This window comes from Nannospalax galili, unplaced genomic scaffold (genome assembly GCF_000622305.1).
Source record: "Nannospalax galili isolate Female #2095 unplaced genomic scaffold, S.galili_v1.0 scaffold381, whole genome shotgun sequence".
In the NCBI taxonomy this organism is placed as follows: domain Eukaryota; kingdom Metazoa; phylum Chordata; class Mammalia; order Rodentia; family Spalacidae; genus Nannospalax; species Nannospalax galili.
The window spans coordinates 2677709-2699814 of record NW_008347312.1 but is presented as its reverse complement, the minus strand read 5'-3'; the positions used below and the strand labels follow the sequence as shown (position 1 = coordinate 2699814).

Here is a 22106-nt window from a genome sequence, read left to right as displayed (position 1 = left end):
ATATTTTATTTATTATTTTTATTTTATGTGTATGCGTGTATTGCCTGCATGTAAGTGAGTGCACCGGTGTCGTACAATGCCCACGGAGGACAGAACAGGCAGTCGGATCCCCTGGAACTGGAGTTATGGACAGTTGTTAGCTGCCATGTGGGTGCTGGGATTCGAACCTGGCTCTTCTGCAAGAACAATCAGTGTTCTTAACCACTGAGCCATCTCTCCAGCCGACTTCCTATTTCTAATGAGTACTCTGTGGTAATCTGAACCATTGTCTTCTTGGGTTGTTTTCCTTTGTCTATTTTTATAACTTTTCGTTTTTTAAAGAGTTTCATTTCATTTTTCTAATTTCTGTGTCTGTGTTTGTCTCTGTATGTGCATGCACACGTGTTTGTGGTACTTGTGGAGGCCAGAAGAAGGTACCAGATTCCCCCTGGAGCTGGAGTTGCAGGTAGTTGTGAGCCACCAGATATGGGTGCTAGGAACTGAACTCTGATTCTTTTCAAGAGTATTGTGCGTGCGTCTCTCCAGCTCCCTTAGCTTCAGTTTTTACTTAAAGAAATTTTTTTTTTACATGCCTAAGCGTTTTTCTCTTTACATTTCTCCTGTTTGGGACTTTATGGTATTTTTAGAGTCAATAAACTTTGCTTTTTCTAGAACACTTTTGACTATTATTTCTTTTTTGTTTTTTGGTTCTGGGACTCAACTAATTATGTGTGTGTTCCATGGTTCACCGTGTGTTCCATGGTTCACTGTGTGTGTGTTCCATGGTTCGCCGTGTGTTCCATGGTTCACTGTGTGTGTGTTCCATGGTTCGCCGTGTGTTCCATGGTTCACTGTGTGTGTGTTCCATGGTTCGCCGTGTGTTCCATGGTTCACTGTGTGTGTGTTCCATGGTTCGCCGTGTGTTCCATGGTTCACTGTGTGTGTGTTCCATGGTTCGCCGTGTGTTCCATGGTTCACTGTGTGTGTGTTCCATGGTTCGCCGTGTGTTCCATGGTTCACTGTGTGTGTGTTCCATGGTTCGCCGTGTGTTCCATGGTTCACTGTGTGTGTGTTCCATGGTTCGCCGTGTGTTCCATGGTTCACTGTGTGTGTGTTCCATGGTTCGCCGTGTGTTCCATGGTTCACTGTGTGTGTGTTCCATGGTTCGCCGTGTGTTCCATGGTTCACTGTGTGTGTGTTCCATGGTTCGCCGTGTGTTCCATGGTTCACTGTGTGTGTGTTCCATGGTTCGCCGTGTGTTCCATGGTTCACTGTGTGTGTGTTCCATGGTTCGCCGTGTGTTCCATGGTTCACTGTGTGTGTGTTCCATGGTTCGCCGTGTGTTCCATGGTTCACTGTGTGTGTGTTCCATGGTTCGCCGTGTGTTCCATGGTTCACTGTGTGTGTGTTCCATGGTTCACCGTGTGTTCCATGGTTCACTGTGTGTGTGTTCCATGGTTCGCCATGTGTTCCATGGTTCACCGATGCTCCGCTCATTCATTTTCAATGTTCTATTAAATCCAAGTGACATTTCCTTTAATTTAGGTTCACTGACTTGCCAGTGCCAGCCAGCCAAGACGGACAGTACCTGAAAGGGGGAGTGAGGATTGAAAGAAAAAACAAGAGACAGAGAAAAAGATACTTGGGAGGACTGTCAGTAGAGACTGCAGCCGCCAGTTTATTTTAGTTCCACCTTTTTATACAGAAGAACATCAGAGATCTTAACTCAATTAATTTCAACAGCTGTTTTTCCCACCTGCATCTGAGGGTCAAGGAGCAGTCAAATACTTGTTGTGAGCTCCACCATATAAACATATTCCTCCTGACTTGGCAGATTAGGTACTGGTGTGCAAAACACAAACTCAGTAAACAAGCAAGCCTGCCACAGCTCAATGTACCTAATGGATTAATAGCTCCCAACACTGACTTTCTTTAATTGTTTCAGTCTGTCAGAAAGTTCAGTCAGTTAATTTTTAACTTAAAATAACAGCTTTTGAATTAATGATTCCCAATGAAAAATTCTATTTCTCTACCAAAATTTTTGGTTCATCTTTAGCATACCTTCCTTCAGTCCTTAAGCAGAGTTCTCATGGCTCTATCATAGCAATTAAATATCACCGCCTACTTATTCTAGTCTGAGCCATCAGTCCTAGTCACTGTTGCCCTATTCTTCTCCCCACCATGGGTCAGGCTTTCCTATTTTTTAAACTGTCTATAGCACCTGTGTGTCTGTAGTGTACATGAGCATTTTGGATTTGAAAGTGCATAACAAGCTTCAGTCTGAGCTTCTCAATGTCTCAGGATATTGTTACTGGCTGGACCCCAGACATGCTGACTGTATTAATCAAAGTGAATATATGAACTACAAAGAGCTGTGTATGCTTTTAGTTGGGAGCTATTCCCAGGATGAATTTGTGATAGTAAGCACAGAGACAAACAATTAAGAATTTAACACAAGTAAAACCAAGTTTTTCAAATGTTTCTGTCATGTCCTATCTGAATTGAGTTTTGACAAGAGGCTTAAATTCTTAGTGTCAAATTCCCATTAGTACAATGGTGACAGTAATAGAAAATCCCACATATGTCTTTTACTATATGACCTGCTACATGTAGGAGTGGAATAGATCTAAGTCCATATTACTTTGTAATTTCCCAAGTCTCAATTTCTTCATTCGAATAATGAACAACATACATCATGAGACTTTAACATACATATAAAAGAGGTCATGTTTCCAATTTTTTGTAGGTAAAAGGAACTTTGCAAGTAATCAGGCTGGGGATGTAGCTCAGTAATAGAGTGTCTGCCTAGCATGTGCAAGACTTTGAGTTCATTCTTCAGCACTGCAGAAGAAGGAGGAAGAGGAAGAGGAGGGAGAGGAGGAAGAGGAAGAGGAGGAAGAAGAAGTTTAAAAATAATGAGCCAGCTAGATGGCTCAGAGGATAAAAATGCTTGCCATGAAAGCACTTGAGTTTGATCCCTGGAATCCAAGTAAAAATGTTGGATCTGGTAGCATGCATCTCAGTTCCAGCATTTCTAAGGGAAGATGGAAGGCAGAGAGAAGAAAATCACTTGGAAACTCAGAGACCACCCATCCTAAAGTAATCAACCAAGCCCTGGAGAAAAAACAAGAGAGACTCTGCCTCAACGAGGAAGATGGAAAAGACCCAACTCCTGATGTCTTCTGACCTCCAGATGCACCATGTGCATGCCCTCACTCACGAACATCACACACACTCACTTAATAATAAATCTCAAAGTAATTTTTAATTAAATAATGCAAAGCTTAAAACTTGTAGATTTCTAATATCAAAGTTATTGATGTCTTTTATACTTGTTGAAATTTATGCCAACATCTGGATGTGTTGATGAATATACCTGAACCAAAAAGAAGTACTCATTTCTCTTTTCAAAATTATTCCTCTCTCTTAATAATTAATAATACTCTTTGCATATGCCAGGTACCATTCTGAGTAATGTATACACATTTTCATTTTAATTACCACAGCAATCATATGAAACAGATACTGCTATTTTCATTTTCAGATGATAAAGCAGAAACAGACTTGCGCAGTAACCTTGTGTGGCACATTCAAAGCCATAGCTATACTTAGAAGATGCTCAATAAGTTTCTATTATGAATGATCCAAATGATCATTCATGAGTGAATGATCCAAAGTTTCATTATAAGATTAAGGAAGTTAGTCAGTATAATGGTCCAGGATGAAGGAGATTCCACTATATAAAAATACCCAGAGAAGGCTGATAGAGTCTCCACCACTTTATGATGTCCTGCATAATTTCCAAAAGCACTAAATCAGCAGGAAAGAGTACAGATTAGTCAATATTCCCTTAAATGCCCAACACTAAAAGTGACTCGCATTCATTCTGGAGTTCACCGACTAGAACTGCAGTTCAGTGCCTTCGGACTAATTATAGAAGGGGCTGGTGGAAAGGGAGCATGCACGCAGTCCTCATGGTTTTACTGCCTCTATCCCCACTTGCAATGGAGGCATAGAGGGATAGGAAACCTCAGGGTCACTAAGCTGGTAAGTGGTGAAAGCTACACTCATGTTCAGCCTGCCTGGCCTAAAGACCTGTCTCTTTCATCGTGTACTAGTGCTATACTTCAGCAGAGAACACTTTCTGAGGGCCAGACTGCCTCCCATGGGCTCTGCCTCCTTTCCTACTCCTGCTTCAACCCTCGGAAGTGGCTTCCCTTCCACTTCAGTATTAGTGATTTTTGTACTTTTGACCCCTTAGTTGTTTAATATGCAGCTTACTATAACCAGTCCACCTCACCCTGCCTTCTCACCCACTCCTCTCCCCCAAAGCAAAGTTTACACTACGCTAAAGAGTTCATTATAAATTAATCAGCCCAGAAGCATCGAGTCTATGTCTCAGAAGTCGCGCTCAGGGGTCAGAGAGATGACTCAGCAGTTAAAAGCATCGGCCTCTTACAGAAGAGCCAGGTTCAATATCCAGCACCCACATGAGGGGTGGCTGAAAACCATCTGTAGCTCCAGTTCCAGGGGAATCCCATGCCATCTTCTGACCTCAGTGGGCATTACATGACACAGGTTCACTTTACATGCATGCAGGCAATACATTAATACACATAAAATAAAAATAATAAATATTTTTTAAAAGAAGTCAGGCTTTCCCTCAGCTCGGTCTCTGTCTTTAGTGGTGACTTTAACCAATGCATTTTGAATCCCAGATTCAACAGAGTTTGAGAGAGTAAGAGTTCTGGGAAAGCTAAGCCAGAGCCCTAGAGGTCCTCTACTCTCCAATAAGACTCCTAAAACTGGTCCAGTAGAAAACTAATGTTACAGGAACCATCTACAATATCCTCCATTAACCAATCAACACATCAATATCTGACCTATGTCTAAAGGCCTGGGTGAGGTGCTCTACAGACTGTTACATGATCTATTCAATGAGCTCATGAAACTAATCTTATTACTAACCTTTTCTTCATTTTATTTATGAGCAGTCCCAATTCAAGGAGGTAAGTGGCCTGTCCAAAGTCCTTCCTACAGGGGACAAACCCAGAGTTTAGCCTTCCAGGGCTTTGAAACTACAGAGACCCTGCATTCTGCCAGGACATCAAATTGTTTCATCTCTTGGTTAGAATCCCAAATCAATAGAACAGTCAACAACGGTTGTAGCACTGCTATGTAATTTGCTTAAATTATTCCATCTAATACTAACAAAAAAAACAAACAAAATCCTTGGAATTTATCATTTTCATTTTACAAATAAGGTGGGGAGTGAGCAAGAGGATTAAGTAGGAAGAGGCAGACACCGAGGGAGGAACTGAAGCTCACAACCAGACCTTTCCGCCTCCAGAGCATGGGTCTTGGCTCTGAGACTGCTTTGCCCTTCAGTTATCAAATAGATAAAAATAAGGGGGTGCAAGACTAAGGAAGGGGACTAGGTTAGCCACAGAGAGCTTGTGAAAAGACCTCCGTTTGTTCTTCTCCTCTCCCACACTGAGACATCCCACAAGACCTGGAAGTGCCTTTGTATCATGTTTCCCCAGCTGACTGTCTCTGCTGGAAACTTCCAATTGCTTTCTGCCCCCTCCCACTGACTTCTCCTCCCCTGCAGCTTCATCCAATTCCTGAAGTTTTCTGCTCAACATATTCCTTAGCCAGAGGCCAAGTTCAGTGGCTGTTCACAGTCCTGAGAAGAACCTGCACACGGACAACAAACCCCACAAGCCTTTCCTATCTCTACTCTAGGCCTAGCCCACCTGTGTCCTGCACTGTACCAGGTAAGACAGAGGTGAATGAAAGCTTGGGGGTCTATTTTTCTGTGTGTGTGTTTTCTCTCGTGTGTATGCGAAAATCTCTCTTCTCTCTCTCTCTCTCTCTCTCTCTCTCTCTCCTCTCTGTCTCCTGGAGCATGGATACCTCTCTTCTATCTTTGAGTATCAGAAATCCAGGCCCTCTTCCCGTGACTCCAGTTGAATAGGATTAGTGGACTACTCTGCCTCTCTCTCTCTCTCTCTCTCTCTCTCTCTCTCTCTCTCTCTCGTGTGTGGTTTCTATCTGCCACGAAAAGCCTTAAACATAAAATCCAGAACTTCAAACTGGATGCAAATTAGATGAGCTTGGTCAAATCATTTAAATTCTCTGACATTTCATTTATGAACTGAAAGTTAAGGATGGTGGTGTTGGTGAGAGGATACCTATGTCTTAAGGCTGTGACCATGCACAGGGCTGTATACTATATCTGTCTATTTCAGTGCAAGCGCTGCATCTGCCTGTTTATTTCAGGAACTAATCCCCATTTCTTCCCTCCAGACCCTGTTGCAGGTTAAGACACCATTTCCTTCAGTCAAGCTTCATTACTCCGTTAGTAGAGAGAGTTAGCCATCAGTAGCTCACGGTTTAGAGTACTTACCTATGCTTGTTTTTGCAGAATGGCAGTCATCCATCACCACCATTGCCTAGGTCTAAGTAACAGCTGCTGCCAGTCCATCTGTATTTGAGGGACAAGTTAAGTAAATTGCACAGAGTCACAAAAGTAGCAAGTGAGGGAACTGGAATTTGAGCCTTTGCTGTTTGGTCCCAACAGCAGTGCCCTCAGATCTCCATAGTCCTCCGAAGTTAGGTAATCACTGTTTGTACACTCTCATGACAAACATTGAATCAGAACTGCAAACTTATATGTAAGATGGTGCCAACAGTATTTCTTTTTTATTTGATCAAGAGGGTTGGTTATCGTGGAAAATTACCACAGACCGTATGACTTAACAGAAAGCCTCAAAGTCCTGGAGGCTAGAAGTCCAAGATCAAGGTTGTTTATCCCGAGGTCCTCTTTTTAGCCTGTAGGTGACTGACTTCATGTTCACAGGGCATTACTCCTCTATATGTATGCTAGACCCCTTCTAAAATAAAGAGATCAATCATACTGTACTAGGGACTACTCCAATGACCTCAGTTAACCTAATTGCCTTTTGAAAACCCTTTTCTCCAAATACAGTCACATTCAAACATATTTGGGGTTAGGTCTTCCATACATGCACTTGGGAAACACAAAATCAGCCCATAATAAAAGTATCAATATATTTCCTTATTATATCTTACCCTTTTGTTTCGGTCATTAGCCATTTTTTGTTTTGTTTTATTCTATTATGTCTTTTGTACAGGAAGAAAAGGATTTATTTAACTTACATATCCCAATCATAGTCAACCACTGAAAGACGACAGGGCATGAATCTGGAGGCAGGAGCCGAAGCAGAGACCACAGAGGAGTGCTGCTTACTGGCTTGTTCCTCTGGCCTACGCTCAGCCGACTTTCTTATACAACTCAGGGTCACCTGCACAGGGATGGTACCACCAATGCCCACAGTGGGCTGGGCCCTCTCACATCGATCAACAATCAAGAAAATGTCTCGCAGACATGCCCACAGGCCAGTCAGATAGAGAAAATTCCCCAATTGAGGTTCCCTCTTCCCAAGTGTGTCAAGTCAACAACTGAAACTTTCCAGCACAACTAACCCCTTTTCAATTTGACACACAAACATATCACTATTAAACCATATCCTTTCTACTTCTTATCCCCAAGATCTCATGTTAATATTAATATCACAATATAAAACATAGCCCAGCTTTAAAACTCCCATTGTCTTTTAAAAATTCAAACACTTTAAAAAGTCAAAGTCCCATTAAAAAGTCTTTTAATTGCGAACTCCTGTAAAACCCAAAACAAGTTGCATACTATCTTATATCAAGAGGGAAGAACCAGGACACACTTAGCAAAACCAAAGTCCAACAGCACCGCTAGTTCAATGTCTGACATGTGGGATTCACTCATGATCTTCTAGGCTCCAAAGAGCTTAGGCAGCTCCACTTCTCTGGCCCTGCTATCCACAGCTCACACAGCTTGTCTTGTAGGCCCAGGCTGGCTACACTCTATACCTGCCATTGCCCTTGGTGGTTGTCCCACAGTCCTGGCATCTCCAAAATGCTGGGGTTTCCATCACAACCAAGGCTGCACCTGCACCAGTACCCTCTCCTGGCTTCTCATGATGCCAAGCCTCAGATTCTCTCCATGACCCCTTCCGTCCTGGGGTTTCTTTTGCAATGCTGGAGACTGAACCCATGCACACATGCACAGACAAGTGTTCTACCAATGAACTTCAAACCTGGCTCTTTTAGCTACTTATTAAGTGGCTGTTTGCCCTACCTTTGGGGAAAACAGTTAATTAATGGTGGGAGGGGGGTTATTTGGCTTACAGGTCCTGATCACAGTTCATCATTGACAGCAGTCAGGGCAGGAGCCAGGAGGCAGGAACTGAAGCAGACACTGTGGAGGAATGCTGCTTACTGGCTTGCTCCCCTGGCCTGTGCTTAGCCTGCTTTCTTTTTTAAAATTATTAAAAAATTATTAAAATGAGTGTTATACCTGCATGTAGGTAAGTGCACCCATGTCATGCAATCCACAGAAGAGGCTGTTGGATCCCCTGGAATGGGAGTTATGGACAGTTGTTAGTCACCATATGAGTTCTGGGATTTAAACCCGAGTCTTCTGCGAGTACAGTCAGTGTTCTTAACCACTGAGCCATTTCTCCAGGCCAGAAGAAGCGTTTCATTAAAGCATTAACATATACAATAACAACTCCCAGAGCAAAGATGCATCTCTTTCAAAACTGGCTATATATTTTTAGGTTCAGAGTTGAATTAATACAGTTATTCAATATTGAACTCAATATAAACCCTGTTAGACATAAAATTGAATGAGGTTTTAACCTTTAGAAAAGATCTCCATTTCATTTTAAAATATACTGTTTCATACAGAAAAACTCATTTTCAATGCTACTAACACTTAGGTGTTTGCATATGTGTCTCTAATCTCTAAGTATCTGATTATTAGTAGTTACAGTTGGTTACTTTCTGAGATCCACCTGAGCATGGGTACAAAATCATCTGGTAGATTTCAATGGTAATGTTTTTCACCTCTACTAATTAACATGAAGCAAATTTTTATGCTTCTTCCTCAAATATAACTCATTTTTTTAATTTGTTGATTCTTTGTGTGTATTTCATACAGAACACCCCAAACAAGCTTCTTCATCTATATACCCACATCCCAAATGTCACCCTCTGATAGCCGCCCCCCCACTGGAGCCCATATACTCTGTCATCCCTGTTATTGTCCACTGTGTTGTCAATGCCCCCCAGCCGTTCCCCAGTGCTTGCCCATCCACTGAATCTAGTCAGCCTATCTAGAGTTCCTTGTTTTAGGAAGATCAGCTCTTCCTCATCTAGCAAGAATCAGTTGCCAATATTCCTTTACATAAGATTGGGGGCTTCTGTTCATTCTCCCAGTTCTAGGCTGGGTTACTGTCTGGGAGTCTCTTGGGCCACTCTGGCCAACAACTCAAAGGAAGGCCTTTAATCTTTGTTTATACTTTCCTTTTGGGTGTTTAAGACCATAGAGTTGGCCCAGATAAACCAATTTATTTTTACTCTCTAGGCATTTGAGGATCTGTTCCTCAGGGGTCACATGGGCTTGGGAGGAGTCCCTGGCTCCTTTCTTTTACCAGTTCCATCTATGTGAAGATAAGTCAAAGGTCCTACTTGACCATGGCTGGCTTCACTTGGAAACATGTAGGAAATGTTTCCTCTGTGATGACCCTCCTCTTTGTAGACTGGACACTGGTCCATTTGGTAGGGTCTCCTTGGCCTCCTTGATCAAGAGGACAGGTGACTCACCACAGTCACAGGAAATTTTGAGAGCTGCTCATAGTCCCCTGGAACTTAGTTGACCTAGGAGGGCAAGGAGCAAAAACTGCCCTTTATGTCCCTCTGACCAAATTAGTATAGGCCTCAAAGAATGGCTGTTAAATGTCCAAGAAGGTAAGTTCCACCAGTCTGGTACCATGTGCCATGTAAATAAATCTTGGGCAAAGACCAAACGTTCTCAGATAAACCTTGCCTAGACATATATTATATTCCTTGAGCTAGTTGTATGTATAATTTGTCAGTAGGTTGTTCGCTTAATATGGTTCCGTTTTTTTTTAAACTAGGTAGGCATTATTTATCTCTTGCATTGTCTAACCCTTCCACCATGATTTCCCCATTTAAGGTGCCCCCATTTTTCCAATTTCTCCCTTAATAATACCCTTCTCCCAATACCTCTTTTGAGCCCATTCTTTCCTTTTATCCCCCAAGTTTCCTTGTATAAACTTACCTCCCCCTTCCCCTTAAAATAACCCCATGTTTATCCATGTCTCCCTTATTAACACCTGTTTCCTTCTGTTCCTCTTTTTCAGATTTTTTTCCTTTATATCCCTAGTTCCTTTTCATTATCCTGGTTCCTGTAGTTATGTCTGGAAATATACTCACTTATAAGGATTTGGTGCTAGGATCCACATATGAGGGAGAACATAGGTCAATTTTTTTTTCTGAGTCTGTGTTACCTCACTTAGTATAATAGTTTCTAATTCCATCAATTTACCTGCAAATTTCATGATTTCATCTTTCTTTACTGCTGAGTAAAATTCCATTGTATAAATGAACCACATTTTCATTATCCACTCATCAGTTGAGGGACACTTAGGTTGCTTCCATCTCTTAGCTGTTGTGAAAAGAGCAGCAACAAACATGGATGTACAAGCGTCTCTGAAATAGGATGAGTTCTTTGGGTATATGCCAAGGAGTGGTATAACTGGGTCAAATGGTAAGTTCATTTGTAGTTTTTTAAGAGTTCTCCACACTGCTTTCCATAGGGGTTGAACAAGTCTGCAGCCCCACCAGCAGTGGATGAGTGTTCCCCTTTCCCCACATCCTCTCCAATATTTGGTATCATTTCATCTCTTCACCTTAGCCAGTCTGACTGGGGTAAGATGAAATCTTAAAGTGGTTTAATTTGCATTTCCCTAAATACTAATGATGTTGAACACCTTTTAGGATGCTTCTTAGCCATCTTTATTTCTTCTTTTGAGAACTCTCTGTTCAGTTCCTCAGACCATCTTTTAATTTTGTTAGTTCCTTTCTTGATTCTTTTGTTTTTTGAGTTTGATATATATATTTCGGATGTTAAACCTCTGTCAGATGTGTTGCTGGTTAAGATTTTCTCCCATTACTTCAGTTTTCTTTTCACTTCCCTTGGTTGCTTCTTTTGATGTACAGAATCTTTTTAATTTAATGAGGTCCCATTTGTTGATTTTTGACCTTGTTTCCTGAGCAACTGATGTCCAGTTTAGAAAATCTAACCTATATCTTGTAGGTTATTGCCAATGTTTTCTTCTAACAGTTTCAGAGTTTCAGGCTTCACATTGAGGTCTTTGATCCATTTGGAGTTGACTTTTGTGCAAGGTGAAAGATGGGGGTTTATTTTCATTCTTCTACAGGTGGAGATCCAGTTTTGCCAGCACCATTTGCTGAACATGCTGTCTTTCCTGCAGTCAATGTTCTTGGCCCCTTTGTCAAATATCAGGTGGCTGAAATTGCATGTATTCATATTTGGTTCTTCAGTTTTGTTCTATTTATCTACAGGACTATTTTTTGTGCCAGTACCATGTTGTTTTTATGACTATAGCGCTGTAATAGGGTTTAAAATGTGGTATAGTAATCCCCCACCCCAGCATTGCTCTTAGTGCTCGGGGTTGCTTTGGCTATCTGAGGTCTTTTGTGCTTCCATATGAATCTTAGGATGGTTTTTTCCAATTCTTTGAAGAATGTCAGGGGAATTTTGATTGGCATTACATTGAATCTATAAATGGCTTTTTGTAGAATGGTCATTTTCACAATATTAATTCTTCCAATCCATAAGCATGGGAGGTCCTTAAATTTTCTGATGTCTTCCTCAATCTCTTTCTTTAAAGATTTAAAATTTTCATTTTAGAGGTCTTTAATGTCTTTGGTCAGGTTTATTCTGAGATTTTTTTTCAGCTACTGTGAAAGTGAATGTTTCCATGTGCTCTTTCTCTGATTGTTTGTTATTGGTATATACAAAGGCTACAGACTTTTGTAGATTAATTTTGTAACCTGCCACTTTATTGAAAGTGGTAATCATTGCTTAGAAGGTTTCTGGTGGAATTTTTGGTGTCTCTTAAATATAACATCATATCATCTACAAAGGGGATAATTTAATCTCTTCTTTTTCCAATTATTACTCCTTTAATTTCCTTCTCTTGTCTTATTGCTCTTGCAAGAGTTTCAAGCACTATGTTACAAAGGAGTGGAGACAGTGACAGCCTTGTCTGGTTCCTGAGTTTAATGGGAATGCTTCCAGTTTTTCTCCATTTAGAATTATGTCAGCTGTGGGTTTGTTGTATATGGCTTTAATTATGTTGAAGTATGTTCCCTCTAGTCCAGTTCCCTCTAGGACTTTGAACATAAATGCGTGTTGAATTTTGTCAAAGGCCTTCTCTGCATCCATTGAGATGACCATGTGGTTCTTGTCTTTGAGTCCATTTATATGATTTTGATGTTTATTAAGTTATATATGTTGAACCATGGCTGCATCTCTGGAATAAAGCTGATGTGATCATGGTGGATGATCTTTTGGATGTGTGCCTCTATGCAGTTTGCAAATATTTTGTTGAGAATTTTTGCATCTATGTTCATTAAGGATATGGGTCTATTGTTTTTTTTTGGTTGTATCTTTACCTGGCTTTTATATTAGAGTGATGCTGACTTCACAGAAGGAATTTGAAAGTTCTCCCTCCATTTCTATCTTTTTGAATAAATTAAGTAGTAGGTCTTCTTTAAATGTCTGGTAGAATTCTGCTGTAAATCCATCTGGTCATGGGCGTTTTTTAGTTAGGAGGGTTTTTTTTTAAATTACTGTTTCAATTTCCTTATATGTTATGGCTCTGTTTAAGCTGTTGATCTCTTCTTGGTTTAGTTTCAGTGGGTCCCATGCTTTTAGATACCCGTCCATTTCTTTTAGGTTTTTCAAATTTAGTCACATATCAGTTTTTAAAGTATTCCCTTATAATGTTCTGGATTTTTTGTGTGTGTGTGTCTGTTGTGATGTTTCCCCTATCATCTCTGATTTTGTTGATTTGGAGGTTCTCTTTCTTTCTTTTGGTTAACTTGGCTAGGGGGTCTGTCAATCTTATCTTTTCAAAGAACCAGCTCTTGGATTTGTTGATTCTTTGTATTGTTTTCTTTGTTTCTATTCCATTAATTTCTGCTCTGATTTTTGTTATTTCTTCTTGTCTGCTGGGTTTGGGTTTCATTTGTTGTTGCTTTTCAAGTGTCTTGAGTTGCAATGTTAAGTCATTTATTTGTGTTCTTTCTGATTTTTTAATGTATGCACTTAGAGCTATAAACTTCCATCTAAGGACTGCTTCCAATGTGTCCCAGAGGTTTTGTTGAGTTGTATTGTCCTTTTCATTTAGTTCCAGGAATATTTTTATTTCTTTCTTAGTTTCTCCTTTGACCCATTCATACTTCAGGAGTATATTATTTAATCTCCATGTGTTCATGTAGTTACTAGGGGTTCCGGTAGTGCTTTTAAGCTTTATTGCATTGTGGTCTGATAGAATGCATGGAATTATTTCAATCTTTTTGTATTTATTGAGGTTTGTTTTGTGCCCCAGTATATGGTCGATTTTGGAGAAAGTTCCATGGGGTGCTGAATAGGAAGTATATTCTTTGGTGCTTGGGTGGCATATTCAGTAGATGTTTGTTACATCCATTTGATATATGATATTGTTTAATTCAGATGTCTCCCTGTTAATTCTCTGTCCTATTGACCTATCTAATGGTGGCAATGGGGTGTTAAAGTCCCCTACTATTAATGAATTGGGATTAATCTGGGTCTTAAAGTCCTGTAGTACTGTTTTTACGAAGTTTGGGGGTACACCAGAGTTTGGTGAATATATGTTCATGATTGTAATATCTTCTTGGTTCCTTTAATCAGAATGAAGTGGCCTTCTTTATCTCTTCTGATTATATTTAAAGTCCATTTTGTCAGATATTAGAATTGCAACAGCTGCTTTTTTCTTAATACCATTCACTTGGTATATTTTTTTCCATCCTTTCACCTTAAGGTAGTGCCTGTCCTTGAAAGTGAGATGTGTTTCTTGAACACAACAAAAAGATGGGGTTTGTTTCTTAATCCCTCAACTAGTCTGTGTCTTTTGACTGGAGAGTTCAGTCCATTGATATTTAAAGTCATTAATGAAAGATGTGTATTGACTGCTGTCATTTTTATTTCAGTTCACATTCTTGGTGTAGTTGTGCATTTCCATAGTTATACCTTCATTAAGTTTCTTTCCATAACCCCTTAGGTATGGTCATTCCTTTTTTCAGCTCTTTGTATTGCTTCAAGAACTCTCTGAAGGGCTGTGGACATGAATTCTTTCAGCCTACTTCCCCTTTGATTCTAATAGACAATTTTGTCTGTGTAAAGTAATCTGGGTTGGCATCTGTGGTCATTTAGGACTGAGAATACTTTGGTCCAGGCTCTTCTGGCCTTCATAGTTTGCACTGAAAACTCAGCTGTAATTCTGATGGGTTTTCCTCTATATGTGAGTTATTGTTTTTCTTTTGCAGCTTTCAGTATCCTCTTTGTTCTGTATTTTTAGTGTTTTACTATGATGTGCTGTGGGGAGTTTCTTTTCTGGTCCTGTCTTCTTTTCTGGTGTTCTATATGCTTCTTGTATTTATATGGGCACATCTTTCTTTAATTTGGGGGACTTTTCTTTTACAATCCTGTTGAAGATCTGGTCCATACCATTATCCTGAGATTCTTCTCCTTCCTGTATACCTATGATATGTAGGTTTGGTCTTTTTATGATGTCATACAATTCCTGCATATTCCATTCTTGTGTTTTCATAAATTTTCTCATAATCTATGCTTGTGTGGTCTAATTCATCCACTTTATCTTCCAGTCATGATATTCTGTTTTCCATTTCATTCATCCAATTGTGAGGCTTTCTCTTGTTATTTCTAATTGGCTTACTGAGTGTTTCAATTCCTTCTTCATTTAAGCCTGAGTATTCTTCAATATTTCAAACTCTTTTTTGAATTCATTCAGAAGTTTATTGCTATCTTCCTTCAGTTCTTTGATTTCTTTGTTTGTGTGTTCTTTAAATTCACTGAATTCTTTTTTTTTATGTTTATAATTGTTCTTTTGAGTTCCGTGTCTTTCCCTGCATCCCCAGCTTTCCTGCAACTCACTATGTAGACCAGGCTGGCCTTGAACTCACAGAGATCTGCCTGCCTCTGCCTCTTGATTGCTGGGACTAAAGGCGTGCACTACCACGCCTGGCTTAAATTCACTGAGTTCTTTTATCACCTTTATAATTATTCATTTCAATTCCATGTCCTCTGTTATCTCTAGGGGGTTGTGGTGGTTTGAATGAAAATGTCCCCCATAGGCTCCAAGTATTTGAACATTTTGTTCCCAGATGATGGCACTGTTTGGGGAGGTCTTAGAAGGTATGGCTATCCTAGAGGACGCACATCACTGGGGTGGGCTTAGAGAGTTCTTAAGCCTTGCCAGATCTCCAGTAGCTTTTTTTGCTTCCTGTGCCTGTGTGATGATGTGAGAGCTTAGCTTCTGCTGCTCCTGCTCCAGCCACCTCCAGCCACCATGCCTCCTTGCCATAATGGACGTTAATTCCCCTGGAACCGTAAGCTCAAATAAACTCTTCCTTCTATAAATTGCTTTGGTCAGTGTTTCTATCACAGTGACAGAAAAATGACTAATACAGGTGTTCTCATTTCTCATTGTACTTCTCTAGAGGACTGTTGGTACTTGGTGGGGATATATTATTTTGGCTTTTCATGTTATTATTTTTTTCTCTGACTTTGACATGTGGATTTCTTTTGTAGTTTCTGATTCTTGTGTGAGACTCAAGCCTTCCTTTGTTGAATTTAGGTCTGCTTCTTTTTGTAAACTTTATGTGCCTCTGTGGTTTATTTGTTAAGCATGAAAAGCTGGTTGGTCTAGGTATCAGGTTCTCTCTTTTGATTTTGTATTGGAGTGGCCAAATTGCTTTCGTCTTGCTGCTCAGGAATTCCCACAGAGGCCCAAGTCGGATGAGGCTCAGATGCTCTCAGGCTTTCTTCTAAGGTCTGGATCCCTCCAGGAAAGATGCTGGCCTTGGGAATTTGAGGTCTGGGCTGGCCTGGGAGCAGGGCCCAGGAAAGATGCTGGCACCAGTAAGCTGGTGGCTGTGCTGCCCAGGGATGCAAAGGGAGGTGGAGAAAAGAAGAGGCCCCAGGGCTCTTGGGGACTACAGGGAGGAACTGGGTTGATCTGGATGCAAAGGATCAGGAAAGCAATGGGGATTCTGGGCTAATATATCAGTCCAGGGGTCTGGGGTGCCAAGACAAGAAATGGGCCAGTACCCAGGCTAGAAGGAGAGATGGGATGGGGGAGGTGGGAGGATGAATGAGGCTGGGGGCATCAAGACATGGTGGGGGCTGCTGAACTTACCCAGAAATGATGCTGACCCCAGGAAGCTGGTGGCTGTGCTGCCCAAGGATGCAAAGGGAGGTCGGAAGACAGTTAATTTTTAAAGAAAACCCCGAGGTCATATAGACACTCATGTAGAAAAATCGCAGTTGAGAGGGATGGGTGCATAGGAAAAAATCGGCAAAGGGAACCCTCTATCCAGAGACTACCCTCTGAAATACACTCACTTCATAATAAAACTAAAGTTTGCTGCAGTTCTCAAAAAGCCAATAACCTTGAATTATCATCAGTTAAGACAACTTGGTCCAGTCTTTAAAATATCTCAGCCTCCAAAAACATGATCTTCCAAATATAGGATTAGATTTTTTCCCCCATTGGAGAGAGAATCTTACTATGTAACATAGACTGTCCTGGAATTAGTTGGACAGCCTAGGCTGTTCTTGAACTCATGACCCCCTGCCTTTACCTCCTAAATGCTATAGTTATAATAAGAGCCACCACACCTGACTCAAATTAAGGATTTTCTAACAGTGTAAAGTAACAACAAATTATTTTGATAGAAAGATGGTTTCCAGAGCTGGAGAGATGGCTCAGCAATTAAGAGCCCTGACTGATCCTGTAGAAAACCCAGGTTCAATTCCTAGCATCCACATAGCAGCTAACATCCATTTATAACTCCAGTTCCAGGGGATCCAACATCCTCTTCTGGCTTCTATAGGTACTGCGTGACATGTGGGCACTTACACACATGCAGGCATAATACTCATACACATAAAATACAAATAAAATTTTTAAAAAGGAGGATGGCTTCTGGTTTAAGTCTGTCCTAGTTTGTTTCTCCATTGCTGTGACAAAATACTTTGACCACTAACATGGGGAGGAAAGGATTTATTTGTCTTACATATCCTGGGTCACAGTTCATCAGAAAGCCCAAGGTAGGAACTCAGTGCAGGAACCTGGAGGCAGGAGCTGGAGCACAGGCCATGGAGGATCACTACTTACTGACTTGCTTCCCTGGCCCATGTTCAACCTGCTTTCTTATACAACATAGGAACACCTGCCCAGGGATGGCACCACCCACAGTGGGCTGGGCCCTCCCACATCACTCAACAATCAAGAAGGTGTCCCGTGGACATGGCCACAGGCCAGTCCAATGAAAGCAATTCCCTAATTGAGGCTTCCTCAACCCAGGTATGTCAAGTTGACACCAAAGCTATCCAGCACAAAGTCAATTTTTAAAATAAAAACTCCAGAAAGACCCTGATAAATGGGAGTTCTGTTCCTATGTTGGAGGTTTGTCTCAGGCTTTCCTCTAGGCACTGGAAGGTCAAAGAGGTTTCATTCCATGTGCCACCTCTAGCAGAATGCCTTCATTTAGCTACGTGATAGAAATCACAACCACGGGAATTTTCCAGATGTTTACTTCATGCTCACTCTAGTGAAAGACAGTCTTTATCTACTCTTTGGTTTGCACACACAATTTTGAGAGGGATTGTGATGGTCAAGACTGTGTTAAAAAAATAAAATAAAAACAAACATGAGGAACGACTGTTCAGTCTTCAACCCATCATCAGCTTTGGGGGACAGGAGTTACATGAATACATGGCAGTTTCCATGGGAACTCAAGATTAAGCTTGACAGGAAGAAGGATCTCTAGCGTAAGGACAACCTCAGGAACAGAATTTTGAAAGTAGTCAGTTTCTACTACAAAATGGATGGTCACCTGGTTACCATTCTGAGATTAAATCAGAGGCAGTTAAAAGAGAAGCCCCCTAAGAATGTGTCCTAGTCTCACACAGCAGCTATATCCCCTCTCAGGCCTATACACCTTGTGGTTCCTCAGCTAGGAAAAGTAATCCCCATCCAAATCAAGGAGCAAATCTAGCACTAGATCAGGAACGTGCATCAACTTTGTACGGAGAAGGCTCCTGCTGGGTGACTGACATGTAATCCTCTCTTCTCAAGGCAGGCAGTGACTTGAAGATTCTGGGTTTGGTCCCCGAGAACTGCCTTGCTATGCGGTATCTGAAGAAGTTCCAGATCCCCTGGGGCATCTTCAAATTATTCCACAGCTTTCGCCTAGGTCATCGGCAGTTGAGTTGCCAGTCTTCGTCAGCAGTTGGAGCGCCAAAATGGAATGACCATGATACACCTGAGGAATTTAACTTTGCAAGCCATGTGCTGGACTACTGGGCTCAAATGGAGGAGGTAAGAGAGCATCATGATGGGGCAGTGGAGTGGCCTAATGGACGTTATCTTGCTCTTACTAGACTAAGAGACAGGGTGAGGTAGAGCTTCTTCAAAACAGCAACGTAGTAAGAGAAACTCGTACTCTAGGCTTTGATTCACAGTCTGGATATTACCTCACTTCTCTGAGCTTCAGTAGGGTTTTTTTTTCCTGTGAAATGGGGGTAAATTCATTTTTAAAACTTATTTTCATAAGAGGTAAAAGTATTTGATACACAATTATTGTTCCATAATTCTGACTTAGTACAACGTTCTAATCACCAAGTCAGCAAGTCCATGTTAGTCTGAGTTCTTACCTTCAGTTAATGGGAGAGTGTAACTGGAATTCAGTTCATCACACTTGGGCTTGACTGTAGGCCATACCCAGAAGGGGATACACCTCCTGAATGTCCACAAGGGCATCTGCCACATTTCTCTAAGTCAAGTTGTCTGTTTTCCTATGAGGATGGCACACCAACCTGGGATCCTCTCTGTCACATACCTCCTTGAGTGTGGCTTTAGGTGTTTTGCAGTAACACCAGTCCCTCTAGCCTCCGGAGCGTACATATCTCTGCAGAAAAGCCCCCTTAGTTTGTCTTTTCCCCAGACATAGATAAGTAGAAAAATAGTAGAGGCACTAGGAGTTAGGGCAGACAGTGGGTGATTTTTGAGCCACTCAAGCCTAGGCTCTGCAGTGTGAAAACACACCAAGCCCCATCTTTGAACACAGAGAGAATTCACCCAAAATAGACTTGGGGAGTTACTCTAAATTTTACATTCCCCGTGAACATTCATACTCATACAGTACTATTCAGGGCCAATATGCCGTCCATAATCTCTTTTCTACACCATCTTCTTTACTCTGAACTTTCGTGATAATCCTGAGAAGAATGCAGCCCTCTGTCATGGAGAACATATTTATGCTCCATGTCAGTCATTTTGCTTTTCGTCTACTGTTCCCACTTTCCAGACAAGGAAACTTAGAATCTGAGGTTAGAGTAACCAACCTAACAAATGGAAGAACAGGATTTGGTTGCAGGCTGACTGAACCCACAATCCAGCATTTAACTTAGTCTCACCAGCTGAAAGGCCAACAACACCTCTGCTTCAGAGAAAAATTGACTTTCCTCATTGTCCAGACCATAAATAATCAGGTTAAGAACACTTAAAACTTGAGATGAGTTGGAGAAGTAACTGGTGTAGAGGAGATGATAGTACCACCTTGTTCCTTGTTATGTCATAAAGTTCTGAATAGTAAGTTCACTCACCAATTTATGGAATTAACAGCCAAGTAAATCTTCCTCCAGGGAATTCCAGGACTGATGGGTTTTATAACACCATTATCAGTCATCGCCAGTTCCACCATATCTCCAAATCTCCCGCACTTCTACACACCCCATCCCATAATATTCATTCTTAGTATTTTTGTTTTCAATGTTTCCAGCTGCCTCGATCATGATTAATAACTTAGACTCACTCACTGTGATTCTGCAGAGACCTTTAGGTACCTAACACATCGTTATACTCAATAAACACTTGTGGACTGTATTAGCGTTTGTTCCTTACTTGCTGTCACTCCTGTGAAAGACCCTCTGATTTCTAATAATTTCTACAAATTATTAGCAAGCAACACATGGAAACTGATCCATGATCCAATCAATAGCACTGCCCAAACTATTACAGAATGACAATCTTTATTTTGACTCACTTGTCCACACACTAAACTTGTAAGTTGTAAGACGGAAACCTAACATACTCTTGTGAAATCTTCTGGAGGATTTGACAAATATTTCATTAGAAACCAAAGAACAAAATTAAACTGTAAGTTAAACAATACAGTCCATGTGTGTAACACAGTTACTCTCTGAGGCTGCCAATTTATAGCCCCTGGCTGTGCTTGGAAATGAAATCCTAGCTCCTCCTCAGATGTGATACACAATTTCAAGTGATTCCTGGAGCAGTCCCCAAATTTATTCATGAGAGATGACATTCATATCAACATGCATCCATTCTGTCTCATATACTTCATTCATTCATTCATTGTTTATATAACAAAAAACTTGAGCTCTAAATGAGGCTAGGACAGTAAATAACACAGGTAGCATTTCAATTTTCCTTGCCATTTTGTCAATTATTTTCTTTATGCCACATAGAATTTTTGTTCTTTATTTCCTCTGTTACTTACTTTGTGTTTAGTTGAATTTCCTTAGTGGCAATTCTAATTTTTTTTCCTCATTTCCTTTTGCATATATTCTATAGATATTTTCTTTGTGATTACTATGAGGATTTCACATAAAATCCTGTACCACTAACAATCTATTTTTAACTTTTAACAACTTAATATCAGTCACATAAGAAACCCTATCCCTCTACAGCTCTATCCCAACTAAACACCAACCTTGTTGCTAGTATCACAAATTGCATCTTCTTAAGCACACATTGACATAGATTTATCATTATCTTATAAATATGACTAAAGATTAAAAGTGGAGGTCAGCAAGATAGGAAAGGCACTTGACAACCTGACAACTTGAGTCCAATCCCTGCGAACCACGTGGTGGAAAGACAGAGCCAGCTCCCAGGGGTTGTCCTCTGACTTCCATATGCACACAGGAGAAGACCTTGGCTAATTGGCCAGATGGAGGCTTAATGCCATCCCAAGCCTTTCTAGTTTTGCCGTCCCTGGTCCTGTCGTGTGTTCTTCCTCCCTGTCCCAAATTTTCCCATTTATGTGGCTAATGTTAAATAACCCAAATTCCCTAAAAGCCTCACCCCTGCTTCTCCTCAGGGTTTGGAAGTTCTGCTCTGTTCCTCTCTCCACAGCCTCTTGCCCCTGGATGCCCACAAGTCTTCACACACCATAGTACCTGCAACTGGCTCAGAAATATCCAACCTGATATTCAAACTATGGTTCCAATCTGACCTTCAAATTAGGCAAAAGAGAAACCATTTCCTCCAGAAGCCCCTGAATAAGTCAGAACTTTGTAAACAAGTCCCAGTCTCTTTCATTTGTCCCAGCAGAGAAGCCAGGAATGAAATGGCTTCCCCATAAATTATGCTGCACTGCACCAGAGGTTTAGGAACAAGAGCAAGAAAAAATGTCACAAAGTTTTCTACATTTTCAGTGTGACTTTTTTATTGTGATCAGTTGTTTGATTGCTTCAGATCCTTCACTGATTTCTGGAGTTCTTGAAAAGCTGTCATTTTGTTGTTATTTACTTGATGTTTCCGTGAGGAAACAGGTAACTGGAGCTTCTTGGTCTTCTATATTAATATCCTAAAATTACATAAACATTTAGCAGCTAGTTTAGCATCTTTTCTTTTATCTTGTTATGATACTATTTGTTGAGCAACTATTCCATGCCAGGCACTATTAATGTGTTTTGTTCATTTAAAGCCTGCTGTCATTTAGGTACTGCTGCTCTCCCCATTTCATAGGTAAGAAAGCTGAGGCACAAAGAGGAACCCATGGCCCATATGGACCTAGGACAGACATATGGAGAAACG

At 40.8% G+C, this 22106-nt stretch overlaps 1 protein-coding gene across 3 annotated transcripts in view; it reads left to right on the top strand.

Moving 5' to 3' along the window:
- The window catches only part of Acsm1 (acyl-CoA synthetase medium chain family member 1), a 56385-nt gene that overhangs the window by 10039 nt on the left and 24240 nt on the right, over positions 1-22106 (top strand). Inside the window, exons 2-3 of one of the 3 annotated variants that reach the window (XM_008843859.2) lie at positions 5591-5756; positions 18343-18581. In XM_008843859.2, coding sequence (XP_008842081.1) covers positions 18390-18581 — 192 coding nt within the window. In that variant the 5' untranslated portion in view covers positions 5591-5756; positions 18343-18389. Of the gene's footprint in view, positions 1-5590; positions 5757-18338; positions 18582-22106 lie in introns of all 3 variants that reach the window. The other 2 variants (XM_029568676.1, XM_029568677.1) reach the window with 2 other exon arrangements.